Below are 23,098 nucleotides of genomic sequence, written 5' to 3'. Positions count from 1 at the left end.
TCTATAAAATTTGAATACAATCACATGCATCAACCAAGTCAGCAAGCCTGACCAACTGATCCCGTCAGTTAGCTATTACCGCAAGCAAAGGTTGCTGAAGACCACTTTTGAGATAGATAATCTTATTACTCTATACAGAGCCGCCATTAATGAACCCACCAGAAGCAGTTCGGAATGCAAATGCTGCTGCAGATGCTGCTCCTGAGGAGGAGGAAGCCATGGAAGATGAAGCTCCGCCTCCTGGTCCTCCCCCTGGCCTGCCCCACATGCCAGACATCCTCCAGAACCCCGCCTACAGATGGGGGCGGGGCCAAAGGCTGGATAACGAGGAGGACCAAGTGCAAGGTAGCTGGAATATAAAAAGCTGCAATAGTACCTCTGTTGCAAAAGTATGGGGCCCTCCAGAATTGTTCCAGCTATGGTGTCTCCAAACTATGCCCATAGAATTTCAATCCAATATCAAACCTCAATGGTCTTTGGTCATAGGTTTCACCAAACATTTTTACCTACCCCATTTATCTTAGGGACAAGTTCAAATGTTTGATGTCAGATAAAAAATAATGCTTATGATAATTCCATAATGCTTAAGCTTAAGTTTTGAGACCCCCTCGAACTCCCCCCTCCCCCCCCCTCCCCCTACTATTTCTGTAGATTACAATTAAGCACTTGACTGTTTTTTCATAATAGTTAACATTGTTACTTATATATATTTTGAAGCTATGGCTGAAGACCAGGAAGTTGAAGATGAAGATGATGAGGATGAAGACTTCATGGGGAACATTCTTGGTGGTATGGGAGGGATGCCGAGAATGGGAGGTATGTACAAATGTGGTGTTAAGCCTTAATGTATTCCCCACATGGGCACTCTTTATGACACTGTCTCTGTGGTCTAGTGGTAGAGCCTCTGCCTGGAGAGCAGAAGGTCATTGTTCAGTCCCTGGTTGCATCCTTACCTAAAGATGTTAAAAGATGTTAAAAGATGGTACTTGTTGTTACCTTGCCTGGTGCTGACCATTAAGGGGCTAAAACTAGGACTTATCAGCTCAGAGTTGGTATACTCTGTCTGAGTGGGGATTTCATGTTAAACTGGGTATATCTGAGTGTATCCCAGTGATAGGCAGATCTAGAGAGGGGTCTCTTGGGGGTTTGCCTCCCCCAACACCCCAACTTTTGAAAACCTAATGTAGTAGTCAGTAAAATTGTCTGCGAGAGGATTTTGATATTTTGGACCCCTTCCTTCTAAAGATGCAGGATCAGCCCTTGTCAGTGGGATAGGGCTCTAAATCTGGCATTGGTCCAAACTAGTACACGCAGAGGCACTCATGCACATATGTATGCGACCACCTCCGTGGTCTAGTGGTAGAGCGTCGGCCTGGAGAGCGGAAGGTCTGGGGTTCGATCCCCAACCATGTCATACCAAAAGACGTTAAAAGATGGTACTTGTTGTTACCCTGTCTGGCGCTTGGCATTAAGGGGCTAAAACAAGGACTGGTTGGCTCGGAGTCAGTATACTGTGTCTGAGTGGGGTATTCATGTTAAACTGCGGCATGGTATCTCAGTGAGCTAGCACTATAAATCGGCATCAGTCCGGACTAGTACAAGCAGCCACACAAACACACCCACGTACTTGCATGTCGCTGTATAAGTGCAATAATCTTGGACGGGACGTTAAACCCCATTTCACCTCACCTCACATATGTATGCACATCGCTATGTAAGTCCAATAATTTTGAATGCGATGTTAAACCCCATTTCACCCATATTCACAATTTCTGAAACCCGCTTGTTGTAATACCAGTGGAATGTTACTAAAAGTTCAGTCTCTGTGCTTCATGTTAGGTCACCGAGCTATGAGACAACAGGCATTTGGAGGAGTTGGTCAGATGCTGGTAGCACATGCACATCCAGGGGATGACAGGGGACATCACAGCAGGCCAGCAGGCCAGCTAGCAGGTAATTCTGTAGGACATTCAGTAGTACCCATAGCAAATTTACCTGTCTCTAGTTGCAGAACTTGCTGTCTTGTACAGACGGCTAGTTGGCCTGTGTACATTCGTGACCAACTCGTGTCATTCGGGGACAAGCCGAATAGCGACTCGTGTCCATCTCATGGCCATTTGTGTGACCGGATTCCGTCTTAGTGCCAACAGGCATACCTTAAACAATTGTCAACTCGTTGTGTAATGGTTCACATGTATTTCCCTATATTTCAGATGCAATTCAAATCACATCGGGACATGCAGAATTATACAGTATGATTGAACACATTTAACTGTGTCTTGGGTATATTTTTAGATGCAAGACACATGTAAAATCAATAATTATTCCTGAGGGATTCTTTGACGAAGAACTTGAAATCATACGCGCATTCTGATTGGTTTGTGGTATTTTCACACAGAACATTCATCGATAGGGGGATGAGTCTTCTTGCAGGTTACGGAAAGGGGCGAGTGGTGACGAATGGGCCTGTGTTGTCAATATGACGTCATAATGACTGACATGATGTCACTAATCATATAAACAAACATATAGTTTGTACTAGTGATGAGAAATATGGTACATGTGTCATTACATGGGTCACAAGATTGAATGCTGTTGAAAGTCAGTGTCTCATAATGAACACCTTATTTCATCAGTCTTTGCTGTTTGTTGAAGATCTTACCCCTGTCCTGGCCTGGAACAGAATTTCTCTCTAGCTCCCTATTGCTTGATGTAAGAGCAAACTCAATTTATTGTATGGTCACTGTGTTTGCTGAACACAATGAGTTAATTATTTTCTTTAATTTACTACTGGTGGTTGTTGTTCATCGTACACTGCAGGGAGAATAAACCATGAGGGGTGCTTATGTCTTATACATGTTATATGAGAAATCAGCTTTAGGCTTAAAAAAAAAGATTTGGTTCTCAGGCAATGGCTTTTGAAAATATAGTGAGGGTGGGCGGTGTCTATTTGTTGTTGTTGTTGTTGTTGTTCAAACTAGTATGTAACCAAATAAACAGTTGTGTACAATCAACCTGGGAAAGGGCGCCCCTTCATAAATGTATTCCTTGATGAGTAAAATACTGGAATACAGTTTTTGACTACCAGTGCCTGAGAACCAAGGCTATTATTTTTTTTAGCCTTATGTACAGCCTCTTTAAGGATGATGATAAAATGTACAAGCTTGAAAAATAATTATCCGTAATCTAATCATGATGATTCCCTCAATAGAATTCGACCTCCATTTTATGCACAAGTGGGTATTTCCCGAATATTCTCAAAATTCTTATGTCAATTACCTGTACTTTTCCTCATATCTGTCCCTTTTTTGATGCAATCGTTTGGTCATCGCATTTGTCTGCGTTGCCCAGCCAGATCTATGGGGAACAACTAACCAGACACACCCTTCTCAAAAATAACGTCATCCAATATCGAATCTCCAGAAATGACGTCATGAAGTAAACCACACTTTGTTCTTCATTGTTCTTTGCGATTTATCACATAGCTATCTTATATGTTATGATAATGCACTGCTCACCCATAGTGTCATTCTGGGAGATACTGGGGTTGAATAGGTACCCAACAAGCTCTGATGGTTTTTAGAGATGACGAATCAGGCACTCAGGCTCTGTGACTTGGTTGATTGCGTGGCATCGCACACTGAAGGCCCACTATATCAATCACTGGTTTATTTGGTCCAGATTCCTTTTAATATGGGGTTTACAATGAATTTCAGGATCCCTGATTTGGGGATGTACAGCAAGATAGCCCTGGCTTTTAAGAATGGGAACAGCTTTTCACAGGGTGATCGGCTGGGATCTCTGTCAGATCAATACTTATGTATCTCCCTCTATGTATGTCTCTACCAACAGCGGCAGAGGCTCACCATCGATTCAGTCAGTCAGGCCCTGCCAACCTTGAACCTGATGTCATGTGCAATCTCTCAGATAAATACTTCTATACCTCCCTCTATGTCTCTACCACCAGCGGAAGCAGCTCGCCACCGATTCGTTCAGCCAGGTCCTGCCGACCTTGAACCTGAGGTCATGTGTCAAGGTCAGCATCTGACCCATGATGTGTCATCCTTACTCCGCTTGTGCATCTACCGTGTTTCCCGACGCCTGTGTGACCCCCGCCACCCCCTCCTTTCTCTGGGAGGCATCGCAGAGGAGTTGGCGCAGAAGCTGCTTCAACAGCTGATGAAGGAGGGCAAGCTGAAAGCAAAAACACTCCAAGTATTTGTGCCATGGTAAGACAATCGTGGAAATATTTTTAGTGCTCTGACCTGTGTCCCGAGGCAAAGGCTTTAACTGTCTATAAAAGTCAAGTTTCAGCCCTTGTCGAACTAGGCTGAAATTTCCAGGCTTGATCGTAGCGCCACCAGTGGCTGTTATGAGTTGTGTTCCTTCTATTTCCCTCCTACTGACCAATCAGATTCCACCTCTCTTATCACTTTTGCTTCAAACAAAATGGCAGTGCCCAGTCAAGATGATCTGATCGATAATTGAGATCTATATTGTTGGGCCTTACCTTGCGAAGTGCGTCAAATCACCTGCGTACCTTGATTAAATACATGAAAAGATTTGCAAAATATCTGTCAACGCCCAGTTGGCGGTACACATGCTTTGCAAATCATTCAGTTGACTGCAATCTGCACGTTGAAATCCATATTGTTTATAAACCGGATGTCTAGTTTGTTACACGATTTTGATTGGACTATGCATAGTCCAGCCAAAATGTATCTCCAGAATTCCATCCTAATTCAGCAAGGGTTGAAACTGAACAGTCAGTTACCACCCTTGCTTCGTGAAGATGTATTAAAGTGATTTACACCCAAAGTATTTGTGCCATGGTAAGACCATCTTGGAAATATTCTTGGTGCTCTGACTTATCTGTCTTACAAAAACACCCTTACAATACACACACTTAGTATTTTGGCAACAGTTTATAACCAAAACTGAAAATATTCTGGTGCTTCGACCTATCTATGTCACTAAAAAACAAGTATTTGTGTGATGATAATGTCATGCTTGGGTTCCATCTGTGTGTGTGTGTGTGTGTGTGTGTGTGTGTGTGTGTGTGTGTGTGTGTGTGTGTGTGTGTGTGTGTGTGTGTGTGTGTGTGTGTGTGTGTGTGTGTGTGTGTGTGTGTGTGTGTGTGTGTGTGTGTGTGTGTGTGTGTGTGTGTGTGTGCGTGCGTCCTGAAATCGTTTCCGGAGCATAACTCAGAAACTGTTAAATATTTCTCTAAGAAACTTTGCATGTCTCTCAGACTCATGCTGAACTGATGCCTTTTGCTATTTAGGAATTTAAGAAAAAAATTTTTTTTACATTTCCATGGCAACAAGTTGGATTTAAGTTTTAATATAGGTTGGGTTCACTTATGGAGTATAACAAATAAACTGTTGAATATTTCCTTGCCAAACATTGCATGTCTATATATAAAGCACATACAGAACTGGTGCCATTTAATATCAAGGAGTTTTAGAAACGTGTATTTTAGAATTTCCATTGCAGCTATACATGTATTGACATGGGCTAAGAGAAATGTTGTGTCAGTTACCTGGTTTGTTAAAATGGGTGGGGGATATAGATGACTTTGTCGACTATACGCTTGTTCCTATTTGTGTTTTAGTTACCTGCGGAAGTTGATGTTTGACAGCTACCCATACACAACAAATGAACTGTTACATGCAATCAGGTGAGTACACTTTTCTTTATATGTTCTGCCAGTATGATACTAATTAGTAGCAAATCTTATCTAACATAGATATGCCATGTATTAAGTGCTACGATCTAATAAGCACCCCCTGACCAATCTCTATGTAATCTTTATGTTTGCGACCATTTGATATTCTGGTGGGGGCCAGGGCATGGGTGGCCCAGTTGTCTAAGGTGCCGCGATTCGCTGTGCAGAGTTGCGTCCCTTGGGCACGCCAGAAACCTATGATTGTGGGTTCGAATCCCGGTTCGCCCCGATTAAGTTTCTAGGTTTGTCAGCACCATACCCAAGATCGTGGGTTTCACTGAAGTGGTAAACGTCTGAGACCTGCATCACTTCAGGCTTTCCTCCCACATTAAGCTGACACGTGGTGATATAACTGTAATACTGTTAAAAGCGGTGTTAAACCCAACTCACTCACTCACTCTGGTGGGGGCCTGGACTTTTGTATGGAGAGACTTTTTCAGTTACAGCTGCAAAACCAGATAACTTTTTAATTTATAAGCCTAATAAGCCTTTTTTATTTGTGGCAGACAAGTCCTTTTTTTGCAAGTGTCTGAAGTGTAATTAATATTTTCAAGCGTTTTCTTGGACAGTTTTTTTAGGGGAATAAATTACCAACAATGAGCATGCATAGAAATGTTAATGCCCATACCTGGGCATATATCTATGTTCATGCACAACCGGTTTCACAATTTCCGTTTCCACTGTTAAACAAACATTGTCGTTTATTTACTCCTTGGACATTCAGTTATAGATGTATGTGAACATTCTTTTCACTCAGTCAGTTACCGTAGAAAGTCAGCTTGTATTGTGAAAATGTAATAAGTGTAGTATTCAGGGTTAGAAATGGGCACTAGTCCTATAGTCCTTGCCAAAACTACCCAATAGTTAAGGTATCATGAGGACTAGTAGAAATTTGCCATTTTTGAGGGTTTTGCTATATGTTATCATTATAAGGACTAGTGGTTTAAAACTGTTAGTTTCTAACGCTGGTATTCTATATGAATATCAAAGCATTTTTGTTACAGATACCATGTGAACCTTGTACACTTAAGTCTCTCCTCCTGTACCCTCTTCACTGACCATGGACTCAAACCACTTGCAGGTCAGTGCGAACATCTATATGTGGTTGAAATAAAACTAATATCTCTGACTGAACTCTGTAGACCCTGACTGAACTCTGTAGACCCTGACTGAACTCTGTAGGCTCTGACTGAACTCTGCAGACTCTGCCTGAACTCTGCAGGCCCTGACTGAACTCTCCAGGCTGTAACTAAATTCTGCAGGCTCTGACTGAACTCTGTAGACCCTGACTGAACTCTGTAGGCTCTGCCTGAACTCTGCAGACTCTGCCTGAACTCTGCAGGCCCTGACTGAACTCTCCAGGCTGTAACTAAACTCTGCAGGCCCTGTTTTAACTCTGTAGGCCCTGACCAAACTCTGTAGGCCCTGACCAAACTCTGTAGGCCCTGACTTACTCTGTAGGCCCTGACTGAACTCCGTAGGCTCTGACTTATAACTGCAGACTCTGACTAAACTCCGAAGGCCCTGACTTATCTCTGCAGTCCCTGACTAAACTCTGTTGGCTTTGTCTAAACTCTGCAGGCTGTAACTAAATGCTGCAGACCCTGGCTGAACTCAGTAAGCTCTTACTAATGTCTCTGTAGGCCCTGACTGAACTCTACAGGCTGTAACTAAACTCTGTAGGCTCTGACTGAACTCTACAGGCTGTAACTAAACTCTGCAGGGTCTGACTGAACTCTGAAGACCCTGACTGAACTCAGTAGGCCCTCGCCTACCTCTGCAGGCCCTGACTAAACTGTGTAGCCGCTGACTAATACCTACAGGCCCTGACTTACCTCTGCAGAAAGTGAATTTCTGTGCTGTGCTGGCAAATGGGTCCAGGGTATTTATCCTGATGGAAATTACCCTGGATAATGAAGGATGCTAACCTGTAAGCAGAATGGATGCTGATGTTATGTCTAATGCAATTGGTCCACTCTTTACAGGTCTGTATTTATTTATTTTTAGGTTTAAAGAAACTGAAGGTGTTAAACTTGGGATCATGCCGTCAACTCTCAAACAAGTGTCTTTCAGCAGTAGCAGGTACTTTCCACACTGTAGCCATGTCCATCTGTACTGTTGGTTGTGCTGTCTTGATAATGGTGATTATATGACTGTGCTTGGGGATCTGGCTGATGACGTCTGCGTTTTATAGTTTGTTGGTCAACATGTCTGACAATGTTAAATGTGATATGGTGCCACCAAATTTAAGATGATTTGTGCTCATTCTCATGCAGCAGTCACCTTACTGCAAGTGACATGTATTGATTCATAACACTTGAGGGGCCACGAGGAGCCCAGTTGTCTAAGGCGCTGCAATTCACTGTGCAGAGTTGTGTCCCTTGGGCATGCCAGAAACCTATGATTGTGGGTTTGAATCCCAGTTCACCCTGATTATGTTTCTAGGTTTTGTCAGCACTATACCCATGCTGGTAGGTTTCACCAAAGTCACCAAAGTCTTAGACCTGCATCACTTTGGGCTTTCCTCCTTCATGAAGCTGACACAATGTGATATAACTGGAATGTTGTTCAAACCGACGTTAAACCCAACTCACTCACTCACTCTTTACATCTGAAATTTTTGGGCGTATAATATCCTCTCTTTTTTTCATATTTTTTTTGTTTGACCCTTGGGGATGCTGGTTTACCTAGGTTCCCAGACACGTATACTTGTTTCAAGTGGTGGCTATCTGAATCAGGTGGTCAGACTCAATCACTGGTTTTTCTTTTCCAGATTTGATAAATGTATTGAGTATTTAGAGGCTATTTGATATAGGTGGAATATTGTCAACAGAAGCGTAAACAAATACATACACTTCAAACCCTCTTTCAGAACTTCCAAGTCTTCAAAATCTGAACCTAGATAACACTGTCATAACGGATGCTGGGTTTATCGACTACCTCAAGAGCAGCTCCCATCAACTGTTGCACCTGAACCTGAGCAGAACAGGTGTCAGTCATGTTGTCATACCACATCTTAGAGGTGAGTAGCTGTCATACCACATCTTAGAGGGTAGTAGCTGTCATACCACATCTTAGAGGGTAGTAGCTGTCATTCAACATCTGAGAGGGTAGTAGTTGTCATGCCACATCTTAGTGGGTAGTAGCTGTCATACCACATCTTAGAGGGTAGCAGCTGTCATACCACATCTTAGTGGGTAGTAGCTGTCATACCACATCTTAGAGGGTAGTAGCTGTCATACCACGTCTTAGAGGGTAGTAGCTGTCATACCACATCTTAGAGGGTAGTAGCTGTCGTACAACATCTTAGAGGGTAGTGGCTGTCGTACAACATCTTAGAGGGTAGTAGCTGTCAAACCACATCTTAGAGGGTAGTCGCCGTCATACCACATCTTAGAGGCTAGTAGCTGTCATACCACATCTTAGAGGGTAGTAGCTGTCATACCACATCTTAGAGGGTAGTAGCTGTCATACCACATCTTAGAGGGTAGTAGCTGTCATACCACATCTTAGAGGGTAGTGGCTGTCATACCGCATCTTAGAGGGTAGTAGCTGTCATACCACATCTTAGAGGGTAGTAGCTGTCATACCACATCTTAGAGGGTAGTAGCTGTCATACCACATCTTAGAGGGTAGTAGCTGTCATACCACATCTTAGAGGATAGTAGCTGTCATACCACATCTTAGAGGGTAGTGGCTGTCATACCGCATCTTAGAGGGTAGTAGCTGTCTTACCACATCTTAGAAGGTAGTAGCTGTCATTCAACATCTTAGAGGGTAGTAGCTGTCATACCACATCTTAGAGGGTAGTAGCTGTCATTCAACATCTTAAAGGATAGTAGCTGTCATACCACATCTTTGGAAGTAGCCACATTAATCACATTGCCCCATCAAATCAAAAATTAGTAGGCATCCATGATACCAAGTGTCCTAAATTGTTAATTAAAACGTTAAAAAACTGAATGTCACTCAATCGATGTTACATTGTCTCATGTTTGTTTCTTTCAGTTTTATCCAAATTGAAGTCCCTGTACCTAGAACAGACAAAGGTAGGACAGTGTTATAAAAATATGTATTGCATAAAATGAGTGAAGTTTGATTGGTAAAAGAGATAAACAAGACTTAATATAATACTGCTCCAGATGTCATACATTGCCATCAGTTATAACCTAACGTCAAGGGTAAATCATAAGGTTTTAATTTATAGAGCACAGTTGTCGACTGTAAATACCAAAATTGTAAGCAAAACTCAGATGTATGACGGTTTAAACAATACGTTGCTATGAGAAAATTAAGAAATCTGCCAGAGGCTGATATTATTTCATGAACTGATTTTTATCAATTGTAAATTTATCTTTGCTGTAACATTTCCATTTAGAATTAAATTTAGAAGTTTAGATGGAAACCTTTGGTTTACAAATACATGTTTTTTAGGTCGTACAGTTACCATGGTAACTGGTCAGCTCCATAGTTGTGATTATGAATAATGATAAAAAAGGAACATCTATTTTCATGATATTATGCATCACTCTGGGCTTTTCTTGCTAAAGCCTGTGATATACCGTATTTGCTGTCATAAGATTGAGAAATGGAGGTGATTATTATAACCGTTCACAAGTAAAATTTGTTGTCGGAGATCGAATGGTAGACAACAGACTTAGTTCAAAGGTACATGAAACTAAAACGTTTTTGTTAAGAGTTACTGGGCAATAGTAACTAGTTACCCCTTTCCTCATTGCCTTTTTTCTGTAAAAAGATCCGCAAAATACACAAGAAAGTATGAATTGTCATGTATAAAATTTGGGCTTATTACGGGGCACTTCTAGATTCATCTAGAATTTGGTCAGGGGACACTTATTGGAGTGTTGTTTCAAATAAGGTAAATACGCTAACTGAAGTACTAGCATTGTCCTGTGGTATTTGAATCTATAGAATCCCCTATATCTATGTCAGGGACTTGTTGATTTTATGTGTATAATTTCAAGTACTGACCATGTGGACTTATCCATGGGGCTTTAATCACAGCTAGCTCACTCACTCACTCACTCACTCTCTCATACACTCACTCACTCACTCACTCTCTCTCATACACTCACTCACTCACTCATGCACTCACTCTCATACACTCACTCTCATGCACTCACTCACTCTCTCTCATACACTCACTCTCATGCACTCACTCACTCACTCACTCACTCATGCACTCACTCTCATGCACTCACTCACTCACTCACTCACTCACTCACTGTTTCAGGTGTGTAGTTTATCAGGAATCCAGGATTTAAAGGAACTGGAAATATTGGATGTTGCCAACACAGATATTGGGACAGACTCTCTGCTGTGTCTGTCTGGTCATCCATCACTCACATGTCTTAGTGTGGCCAATACAGAGAATGTGGTGGGAGATCTCGCCCTGCAGTATCTCACAGGTGAGATAGGGAGGGGTTATTACATGTTTTAGTGTGACTTGTGTCTCAGTGTGGCCAATACAGAGAATGTGGTGGGAGATCTCGCTCTGCAGTATCTCACAGGTGAGATAGGGAGGGGTTATTACATGTTTTAGTGTGACTTGTGTCTCAGTGTGGCTAATACAGAGAATGTGGTGGGAGATCTCGCTCTGCAGTATCTCACAGGTGAGATAGGGAGGGGTTATTACATGTTTTAGTTTAACTGGTGTCTGGGTGTGGCCAATACGGAGAATGTGGGAGGAGATCTCACCCTGCAGTATCTCACAGGTGAGATCGGGAGGGGTTATTACATGTTTTAGTTTAACTGGTGTCTCGGTGTGGCCAATACAGAGAATGTGGTGAGATTCTCGCTCTGCAGTATCTCACTGGTGAGATCGGGAGGGGTTATTACATGTTTTAGTGTGACTTGTGTCTCGGTGTGTCCAATACAGAGAATGTGGTGGGATATCTCGCTCTGCAGTATCTCACAGGTGAGATAGGGAGGGGTTATTACATGTTTTAGTTTGACTGGTGTCTCGGTGTGTCCAATACAGACAATGTGGTGGGAGATCTCCCCTAGAATATCTCACAGGTGAAATATGGTAGAGATATAAGTTTTTGCTATCTTAAACTAAGTGCTGACCATTTGTCTTTGTGACACATTATGACATTGTTTCGGTTTTCAGGTTTGAAATTGCACACATTATATCTTCCAAGTAGACACACAACAACAAGCCAAGGACTTGCACATCTTGTTGGTAAGTTTGTTTGTTGTTTAACACTGCACCCAGCAATATACCAGCTATATGACGGCAGTCTGTTAATAATCGAGTCTAGACAATCAAGTGATTGACATCATGAGCATCGATTCATGCAATCGGGATATGATGACATTCATCAACCAAGTCAGAGAGCCTGACCATCCGATCCCATTAGTTGCCTCTTACTGCAAGCATGGGTTGCTGATGACCTATTCTTCACATATGTGTGTTTCTATGAACTACAAAGGCATGTTATACGTATGTGTTATTCAGGTGTGTGTTATATATGAAAGTATACATGATATTCTGAACAAATGGCTCAGGTGTGCTTCACAGGTGTATTGTATATACCTCTCAAAGGAAGTTGAGGAACACCTGATTTTTTCATGTTACTATAGTAAATCTTTATACCACTCAAGAGAAGTGTAGAACTACCTGATTCTACATGGCATGACATTTTACGATAATAATATGAAAGAATTGGGTGGTCCTTAACTTTTTTTAGTAGTATAGGTATGTACCTCAGGTGTGGTACATAGGTGTGTTAAATAGATGTGTTACATATGTGAGGACACGTTCATCAATTCCATGTGTAGAAGCAGGTCTATTTCACGGTGTCACATATATTCACTCTGTGATGGAAATGAGGATTATTTCCCTTTGACTACTGAAGCAGTTCCCAATTACTTGACTTTTCACTCAGCTGATTGTGTATGCTTGTGTTTCTACAAATGGGTTCGGGGGATTGGATTTGGGGGGGGGGGGGGGGGGGGCATAAATAAATCAAGTGCAGTTTATGGAGTGTCATAAAAATCTGCTATATCACAAACAAAGACAATAAAAATTACATATTTGTTTGATAAGAATAAAGGGTTTTCACCCCAGCAATAAAATATGTATTTGGACAGGGTATTGTGTGTTGTATTCAAACATTGACTATAGGAAACCCATTTAAATGTATCTGTGAAAGTATAGTCAAATTAACTTCACCCAATTTGATATAACATTTATTGTAATATTATTCTTACACTCTCATTAATGATGTAATCTTGGATGTAAAATGTGATTCAATCAACTGTCTAAATACTGATTTGTGTCGTCAGCACTTATTATGTACCAATGACTCTGTCCTTGACCCCAGGTTTACCTCTGACCAGCCTTGACCTTACCAACTACATCAATGTGGGGGATGAGGGCTTGATACACATAGGGAAGATAACAAGGTAGGTTGTTCGTATATCCAGTAGATTGCCCTTGACCCCAGGAATATCTCTGACCAGCCTTGACCTTACCAACTACATTACTGTGGAGGATGACGGCTTGATGCACATAGGCCAGATAACAATGTAGGCCATTGATGTCTACGAAACTGTCCTTGACCCCGTATTAACCTCTGACCAGCCTTGACCTCACCAACCATAGCAATGTGGGGCGAGGACTCCATACACATGGCAAGATAACAAGTAGGCCATTGATTTGTCAACCAAACTAAACAAGTGTGTGATAACAAAATGTCATTATACATGTATAATTTACATGTTTTGTTTTCGCAGTCTAAAGAAGCTTCTTCTCAATAACACCAAGATAACAGATGAAGGCATGCTGTACCTGGAGGGTATGTGTTTTTATTAGGAATCAGCGTATGTAAGAATTGTTATAATAATAAGTCCATTTGTAATGTGCCTTTCCATAATATTTTTTATATTGCTTTATAATATTAATGCCCAGTTAGTTGATCAATATAATCAGTGTGTGCTCAAATTTCATTCTCATCTCCCTGGGGAGTATACAAACCAAGAAGCCTTAAAAGGCACTATGTTTAGGGTATCAAAAACTATCTCATCCAATTGGGTACCCATGCACTGCTGGGTGTACTTGAACCTCTCAGGTGTCAAGTGTACTGACTACGGTCCAGCCTACTCTCGGTGACCAACAGTGCTAACTTCACGTGACCCACGTGAACATCTGGGTTAAAATTGGTCTTCAGCAACCCATGCTTGTTGTAAGAGGCAACTGATGGGATTGGATGGTCAGGCTTGCTGATTTGGTTGATGGAAGTCAATTGCAGAGATTGATGCTCATAATGTCAGTTACTTGATCCATTTACATACTGCTGTCATGTTCATATAGATGAAATATTGCTTATTGCGACATTAAACAACAAACAAACAAGTAGCTTCTTCACCTGATGTGATGTTCATATGAGAGTAAATAACTTTATCCTGTATGGCTTTGACTGAATTTAACATACAAAGGAAATGACAAGTCAAAATATCTAATTCAAATTTGGAGATGAATTATCAAAATTTGGGCACCATGGATTTGTGTAACCTTTGGTCAAGAGTTGTACTTGCATACTTGTGGTGTCACCCTGGGCAAGTGACTTAGTTCAAATGTGCCTCTGTTCAGGGAATGGGTACCAGAGGTGAGGTGGATGTAAAAACCTTCTAGCGCACCTAGGCAGCTTGGGTTGTATGCTCCCCAGGGAGTTGAGAATGATAACTGGAATGCGAACGGATCCACTGGTCGGGGAACAAATAAAACGGCATTTGGGCAGGTACTAGTATCTGGATACCTGCAGTATATAAATGTATGATATAATAATAATAATAATAATAATAATAATAATAATAATAATAATAATGCTAAATCACACATGAATAGAAATGCCAACAAAAATACAAATGTCATATAACATATGGACATTATTATGCTCCCAGGTCTGGTGAACTTGGAAACACTCTTTCTCGACCGAACACTGGTGTCTGATGTTGGAGCGTCTCGTATGAAAGGTATACTAAATGTGTCATTTCATCATGGGACGAAAAAATATGATTTCTAATATCAGTTTTAAGATTTCATTCATTAAAGACATATATTTGGTATTTATTATGTGTGTTATTTATGTAAATATGTACTGAATTTCTCCAATAAACTCCCTACTGTCCTCGTATTTATGACGTCAACTATTTCGTTGCATAAATTTGTTTCAACACGATCTCATAACGCTTTCTCGACTTGCAAATTTTCAAGAAATATCTTTGTGGTATGTAACTGCATTATGGTGTGAAATCTTTTGTAAACATCAATGACATTCTCACTTATGTGTACAACATGATACAACTCTTACGCCTATGGTTATTTCATTGTTTTTAGCCTGTTCCTTTATCAGTCATTATTTTGTATCACAGCTTTCACCAAGCTGGAAGAACTGAGTCTTTCATCCACATGGTAAGTGAGACTGCAAAATGCATATTAGGTAATTAGTACAATGTCCTGTAAGGTCTGACCACACTTGGGGAAACGACTGTGTAGGATCCAGATGTGAAAGCTGTAACAATGTAGAACGACTCTGAGGCTTGTCTCAGAACGATATGTATGTGAAACCCACATTACTGCCTCCCTTTCACCCACTCACCCAATCGACCTCTTACCCAAATCACACCCTTTCAAATTCTCCTCTAATCATCCTATTTCTCAACCTCTCTATTTCTCACCCACTCGCCCGCTCTATATCTCATCCATCCCCCCTCTCAAGTTGTCACCCTGTAATCCTTTTTCTTTCTCACCCAAACCCACTCACCCTCTCTATTTCTCACCCATCCTCTCAAGTTGTCACCCTCTAATCCTTTTTCTTTCTCCCCTTAACACACTCGCCCTCTCTATTTCTCAACCATCCTCCATCTCAAGTTGTCACCCTCTAATCCTTTTTCTTTCTCCCCTTAACACACTCGCCCTCTCTATTTCTCAACCATCCTCCATCTCAATTTGTCACCCTCTAATCCTTTTTCTTTCTCACCCAAACCAACTTGACCGCTCTATATCTCACCCATCCTCCGTCTCAAGTTGTCACCCTCTAATCCTTTTTCTTTCTCACCTAAACGCACTCGCCCTCTCTATTTCTCAACCATCCTTCCTCTCAAATTGTCACCCTCTAACCCTTTTTCTTTTGCACCCAAACCCACCCGTCCTCTCTATTTCTCACCCATCCTCCCTCTCAAGTTGTCACCTCATGGTTACAACAAATTTGAATAATGACTTTGTAAAGGTTACTTGTACTATACTGATAACAGGACCAATAAAGAATGAGGCTTCTGATTACCTCCAAATTAGGAAAATAAGAATCTAAAAACTTTTCCCAATATTCAACAAAATATTTTTCTAGATTTGCCTGCTAAGAACACTTGGTTTCAAAACCTAGATATGCCCTTGGTATTGTATGTCTTCACCCTTGTACAATGTTGCATGGAACTGATTGTATGTTTCAGTATTACAAGCCAGTTCCTGTGTAGTGGGTGCCTCAACTCCTGCCACCTCCTGAGCAAGCTCAACCTCAGCAGGACCAGTGTGTCCGACAAAGGTAACCCTCAGCGAAGGGGTCGATACAGGCAGGCAGTGTCGACTAGATATACTGTCTACTCCTGTGTTTGATGATGTGTCATTGGTGGACATGGTTCTGTTGTCCTTCACATTCAGCATGGTGGTCGGTACAGGCAGTGTCGACTAGATACACTGTCCTCTCCTGTGTTTGATGGTGTGGCATTGGTGACATGGTTCTGTAGTCCTTCACATTCAGCATGGTGGTCAATACAGGCAGTGTAGACTAGATATACTGTACACTCCTGTGTTTGATGCTGTGTCATGGTGTACATGGTTCAACCGAATGAGTTGTTTTTGAATCCACTCACAGTCGCACACAACAACCCACATATTACAGTCTCACCTTACTGCTCATCCACCTACTGTCCCATCCGCTCCCACACCTAACCACTCATTTACTCACCGTCTTACCCTCCAACTCAGCCACTCCTTCACTCACAAACCTCACTGCTCATCCACCCACTGTCCCATCAACCCACACACTCACTGTTTGTTCTCACTATCAAGGGTAGCCCAGTGGTTATAGCATTTACACCTCATACCCTCACCATCATCCCATACACTGTACCCCCTGACCACCATCCCATACTCACCCTCTCATTCACTCACTTAACTGATCTGGGGTAGAATAGGTCTTCAGCAACTCATGCTTGCCGTAATAAGGTGACTAACGGGATCAGGTTGTCAGGCCCGCTGACTTGGTATAATTGCCTGGATAGATAGTCATGTTATCATTTTCTGGATTGTCTGGTCCAGACTTGATTATTTACAGGCCGCCGTCATATAGCTGGATTGTTGCTGAGCGCGGCATAAAACAACAAACCAAACCAACCGCTCACTTAACTGCTCATCCACTAATTTCTACCCTCACAAATCAACAAAATGCCATCCCACCCACTGTCTAACTCGCCACCATACGCAGTCACTCGGCTTGTCATTCACTAACTAACACACCATCATCCATCCACTCCCTCATCGATTGTGTTACTTTCTTTCCACTTGATTTTGTCTGTTATTTACTTATCTGTTCTTCCACCAGGAATTCGCTCCCTGAAGTTGATGTCTTTGACTCTCCTAAACCTGGATGGCACCCACGTCCATCCTGAAATCATTTCAGTTGTGCAGAGTAACTGTCCAAACATCCGCAATATCACCCTGGCCAGTCTCAACCCAGTCAGAGAAGAGGAGGAGGATATGGAGGTGTGAGGAGATATGGGAAGATGCGAGGAGATACGGGAAGATGCGAGGAGATACCGGAAGATGTAGGACAATACGGAATAACATAGTTTATACATGTGAGGAGCTACAGGAAGATGTCAGGAGATATTGGAAGATGCGTTGTGGTATATTGTGTGACATTGACAATGGGAGTTTTCATGTACCATGATTAACTATGTGACAGGGTTCCAGGTACCAGATTTGTGTTGAAAACATGCAACTAGTTTTCCCGATCGCATTGGTGTGATGCCAGTCATTTAATCTGTCATTAGAAGTAATTTACAAGATATTGTTGAAATAAACGTCATTAAAAATGTAAAAGAACTTTGATGCCACCTGTAGCACACAATACTTCTGTCTTCTTTCAGTGTATCGTTTGATTCTTTATGGACAGTGGGGTAGCATAGTTTTTAAAACGTTCGCTCGTCATGCTGAAGACCCGGGTTCGATTCCCGACATGGGTACAATGTGTGAAGCCCATTTCTGATGTCCCCCACCATGATATCCCTGGAATATTGCAAAAAAACATAAAACCATACTCACTCACATACTTTGGACAATAACTAACCCCTACAAACCCCCTCCAGTCTGTTGAGTATTTCTCAACCAGTGAGTAGGTGTATTTTAAAAATATTTTGACTTAAATTGCAATCTTTGCACACACAAATACTATGGTTGTGCCACTTGTGGATTTCGCCCCTGCTGATGTTTGGTAGCCTTCTGAAGGTAATGGCCCATCTATAACCTACCTAGAATTATGATCTTTAGCACAGCCCTCTCTCTCCCAGATTCTATCTGTCAAATAAGTGTCTAAAATGCAAAGGAAACCTCACCTTAGTGTTTGTAAGATGTGTGGATGCTCAGACGTTCACATTGTGATGTGTGTGGGGCAGGTTGTGTGAGATGCTGGAATGATACGAGACCGAATTATAGAGGATGTGCAAGTGCAAGTGCATGTGTGTGTGAGGTCAGACCTAATGATCCACATAAGTAATGGTCTGATAGGTGGAACTTGTAGTTTAATTTATTTGCCAATGAAGACAGTTTAAATAGGGATCACTATTCCCCGTGCAGAGTTGTGTCCCTTTGCCCATACAGGATCTGGCTGTAGCATGTGTAGTGGGTCTGATTAGGATTCTATGTCTGACCTTAATTCAGGCTTTTCTCGCATATTATGCTGACATGCCATGGTATAATTGATAGATAGTTCAAAGTGGTGTCACGCCAACTCAAACACTCGAGGATTGTGTACCCTTTATTGATATTTGCAGACACATGCATGACCAGATTTTTTTTTTCTTCCCTGTAGTGAAAAGAAATTAAGATTTTTCCTCATTTACATTTCTTAACAACCATTATATTTTGGGCTGAAGTACGGTATTCTGAACCAAATTCCGCCAGTATGATTGAGTGTAATATATTTTCAATGTTGTGCAATGTACATTGCCAGTTATTTAAACGGATGTTAATACCCGACAGGCATTGCAACATACACAACCAATAATCTAACCAGTATGACGATGTCATGCTATTGTTCTTGCAGTTGAATCTGAGCCAGGAATTTACTAAACCATTCTTAACCTGCATTTTAACAAGTAAAACTGATATAGGTCATTATACAAAATTGAAGAGAAATCATATGATATTCATAACATGGTTGAAGTTGGAGTAATCTCTTGAATCTGGTGATTCTGAATGTAGAATCAACGTGCCAGGAGGGGCTTGTTGATACTGTTCCTGGAATGGACAGAATCAGTTGATGCTTGTGATGGGAATCTGGCTGATAAGGCACAATGCCAAAAAACAATTATTTCACTAAAATCCATACAGTCTGTCATTCTAATTATTACTGTTTTTCTTTTTAATTACTAGTTTAGACTTAACCTTGATCTTCTGAATAGCCTCAATTTGGGATTGGCACATTTTCTCTTATTTATTCTACGAATGGGGAAGGCACCTTTATCTGGATGGTAAAAGTCTCTTGCTAAAATCTAAACTTTACCTTTGTTTACAAAATTTCATTGATTTGTTTAATTTCTGCATATCAATTAATTTCTTCATTGTGATATATGAATATTTTTATGATCATCTTATTTTGATGAATTATTTATATTTATGAGGATTTAAGCTATACAGGTTAAAAATGAGTCTTGTGAAGATCTTTGTGTGGAATTTAGAAGTAGGATGTTTAACTGAGGACAAGATGCTATGAATGATGAACTTATTTGCTGCAAGATTTCTGAGCAGCATTAAGCAATTGCTGCAGTTGTATTAAAGAATTAGATCATTCATACTCTCTTGTCATCTGTATATATCAAGAGTAAGCGTTTTTGTGTTTGAGCTCTTATCATAGTTGTTAACTGATACACCAGGAATACAAAGTCTGTGTATCCGAAATTTACATTCAATTATTGTGCTTCTCATCTCATATATTCCTTAAAACTTCTTATTTCCTCTCAACACCCACACGAGAAATGTAGGTTTGTTTTCTGGTGCCTGTATTTAATACTGATCTGTTAAAGCCCTAAAGTTAAATTATACTGTTGTTATTTATTATGCATACGTACTGTTAAAGGATAAATCCCACACCCTATACCAAATAGAAAGAAACCAACAACATTCATTTCAACATCGCAAGGGGAAAAAGACTCCTAACAATCAGCATTCCTAGAATAGGACAAGGTAGGATTGAAAATTGAATTGAAAATTTCAAATTTGGTATGTAAAGTATGAAGTATGAAAATAAAACATCAAAGCAGAGAAAAACCATTAATCTATGAAATGGGATTCCTTTGGGAGTAAAAGGTAAAATAGTGAAAAAGGTAAGCATGTCCCCCCGAACACAATTTGCATAACACATGTTAAAAAGGCCCACAGCTTGTGTATTTTCTTTTGTCATGGTTGCAAGCTCTTACTTCTGACTTGGGTTTCATTCCACAAAGCAAATGTAGTGGTAAGATCGTAACTCCAATACTTTAACATAGACTCATGACAGTCGTAGCGCTATGATCGCTTTGTGGAACGGGGACCTGACATTAACACATGGTTCACATGGTTGGATTGAGTGAAGAAGGATGACATTTCACACTTCAGGGCAAAAACTAAGAGCAGGACCAAAGATGAATATTAACCATGTTACAACTGTTATCCATTTCTTAGAAATCAGCTTCAGTCAAATATTTGCGCTTGTTCAAATATTACAAAAGTGCCTTTTCCAATGATTAAAATCAGTCTCGTGAAAACATTTTAGTCTGACATGTGTGTAGATGTATTGTTGTTAGAAACAATGTCTAATTCTCTTTCATGGGAACACATCTGACTACTGTCAACAATTTCTAATAGGTTTTGGGGGCAGGGGTGGCCCAGTCGTCTAAGGCGCTGCAATTCACTGCAGGCCAGCTCTGATGAATGTTAGAGGTGAAATGATACATTGGTGCACCGGTTCATCGTGAGTAACCTAAAACATTTTTTTCTCGTTTGGTACAAGATGATACACTTTCTAAAATACATTATTGCTCCTTTCATTCAATTCATATTAAGCCATTTTTATTGTTTACCTTTCAATATGCAAATCAGTTTGTGTCACTTTGTATTGACTTGATGGGCATTCTGGAGTAGAACTACTCCCTTTGTTGTGGGGGGGGCACGGGTGGCCCAGTCGTCTAAGGCTCCGCTACTCAGTGTGCAGAATTGCGTCCCTTGGGCACGCCAGAAACCTATGATTGTGGGTTCGAATCCCGGTTCGCCCCGATTATATTTCTAGGTTTGTCAGCACCATACCTGTGCTCGTGGATTTCACCAAAGTGGTAAACGTCTGTCACCTGCATCACTTTGGGCTTTCCTCCCACATTAAGCTGACACGCCGCGATATAACTGGAATACTATTAAAAGCGGCTTTAAACCCAACTCACTCACTCATTCACTCTTTGTTGTGATGGCTGAAACAGAGATCAGGATGCTATGTTAGACCTGGCCAGCTGTGTGTTATCATGGTTATGCTGCCAATATTGATGGTTGTGCATGTGCTGTCAACTGCTGGTTTGTCTGGCTCTCGACTCGATTGTTTACAGGCCTCAATGACATGGCTGTAATATTACTTGTATCCTCTTTGCATGTACATATATACTACTCAATTTTTGAAAGGGATGATCAGATACGTCATATATTGTATCATGAAAGATAAAAACATCCCTATCAAAAAGGAAGTAGTATTCATATTGTTAAACTTTTCCAATTTTCCTTAAATGCAAACAAACAATATCGTATGAAGGAAAATGCATCCTGATGACTTATGTTCACTGATTCTCAAAGGTATTTGGGGGGAAATTTAGGGGAATTTCAGATTTCAGATTGGTTGCCGGTTTAAGCATTTTGAAGATTTTCCATCTTGGTCTATTGTTTGACAGGCAAGAGCCCTACTGTTTGTATAGTATGCATTGTTAGAAGTACCTAGGTCATGATTTGACCTCTGGTTTGCTGCATAATCAACTTCTGAAAAGCTTGTTAGCGCTGGTGATTATGAAGCTGATTTGTTTTTGTTTTACCATCATGCAGTAAACATGGTAAAGTGCTGATTATTAAGCTCCAAATTTTAATCAGTGATAGTTTGTACAGATATGGCAGCCATTTTTAAATAATGCTTTGTTCTTATCTCAAGTTATTTTCATTAAATAAGTTATCATGAATTTATTGTTGTCTTGTATGTTATCATGACAGTGCACTGCTCACAGTGTAACATCCTGGTGATGCAGGGATTGAATTGATCCCGAACAAACTCTTCTGGTCATTCAAGCTGACTTAAAGAATTGGGTTGTCAGTCTTGGTGACTTGGTTGAAACCACAGACATGCGGAGGGAACTAGAGCTGCATCAAAGCACTAAAATACCACGAGAACCATAGCTGCATTAAAGAACTAAAATACCAAGAGAACCATAGCTGCATTAAAGAACTAAAATACCACGAGAACCATAGCTGCATTAAAGAACTAAAATACCAAGAGAACCATAGCTGCATTAAAGAACTAAAATACCAAGAGAACCATAGCTGCATTAAAGAACTAAAATACCAAGAGAACCATAGCTGCATTAAAGAACTAAAATACCACGAGAACCATAGCTGCATTAAAGAACTAAAATACCACGAGAACCATAGCTGCATTAAAGCACTAAAATACCACGAGAACCATACCTGTAATACCACGAGAACCATAGCTGCATTAAAGAACTAAAATACCATGAGAACCATAGCTACATCAAAGCACTAAAATACTGTTAGAGCCATAGCTACTTTAAAGCACTAAAGTGCCGCGAGAACCATAGCTGTATTAAAGCACTAAAATGCCGCGATAACCATAGCTGTATTAAAGAACTTAAATACCACGAGAACCGTAGCTGCATTAAAGAACTAAAATGCCATGAGAACCATATCTGCTTTAAAGAACTAAAATACCACGAGAACCATAGCTGCTTTAATGAACTAAAATACCACGAGAGCCATAGCTGCATTAAAGCACTAAAATGCCGCAAGTACAATAGCTGTATTAAACCACTAAAATGCAATGAGAA

General features: G+C 40.8%; 1 protein-coding gene across 1 annotated transcript in view; it reads left to right on the top strand.

Annotated features, from left to right (window-relative positions):
* The window catches only part of LOC139464908 (uncharacterized), a 35,117-nt gene extending 13,601 nt beyond the window's left edge, over positions 1 to 21,516 (top strand). The window contains exons 8-24 of the mRNA XM_071246499.1: positions 139 to 345; positions 718 to 816; positions 1,840 to 1,953; positions 3,968 to 4,229; positions 5,615 to 5,680; positions 6,733 to 6,809; positions 7,736 to 7,810; positions 8,601 to 8,750; positions 9,737 to 9,777; positions 10,983 to 11,157; positions 11,862 to 11,933; positions 13,078 to 13,159; positions 13,490 to 13,551; positions 14,657 to 14,728; positions 15,128 to 15,167; positions 16,205 to 16,296; positions 17,356 to 21,516. Of these exons, the coding sequence (XP_071102600.1) occupies positions 139 to 345; positions 718 to 816; positions 1,840 to 1,953; positions 3,968 to 4,229; positions 5,615 to 5,680; positions 6,733 to 6,809; positions 7,736 to 7,810; positions 8,601 to 8,750; positions 9,737 to 9,777; positions 10,983 to 11,157; positions 11,862 to 11,933; positions 13,078 to 13,159; positions 13,490 to 13,551; positions 14,657 to 14,728; positions 15,128 to 15,167; positions 16,205 to 16,296; positions 17,356 to 17,522 (1,853 nt within the window). The 3' untranslated portion in view covers positions 17,523 to 21,516. The remainder of the gene's footprint in view (positions 1 to 138; positions 346 to 717; positions 817 to 1,839; positions 1,954 to 3,967; positions 4,230 to 5,614; positions 5,681 to 6,732; positions 6,810 to 7,735; positions 7,811 to 8,600; positions 8,751 to 9,736; positions 9,778 to 10,982; positions 11,158 to 11,861; positions 11,934 to 13,077; positions 13,160 to 13,489; positions 13,552 to 14,656; positions 14,729 to 15,127; positions 15,168 to 16,204; positions 16,297 to 17,355) is intronic.
* Positions 21,517 to 23,098: the final 1,582 nt, after the last annotated feature.

The sequence above is a fragment of the Haliotis cracherodii genome, unplaced genomic scaffold (assembly GCF_022045235.1).
Source record: "Haliotis cracherodii isolate W230 unplaced genomic scaffold, xgHalCrac1.p SCAF_17, whole genome shotgun sequence".
Classification (NCBI taxonomy): Eukaryota; Metazoa; Mollusca; class Gastropoda; order Lepetellida; family Haliotidae; genus Haliotis; species Haliotis cracherodii.
The sequence above is the reverse complement of the archived record's forward strand: the minus strand, read 5'-3'. Positions and strand labels throughout refer to the sequence as shown.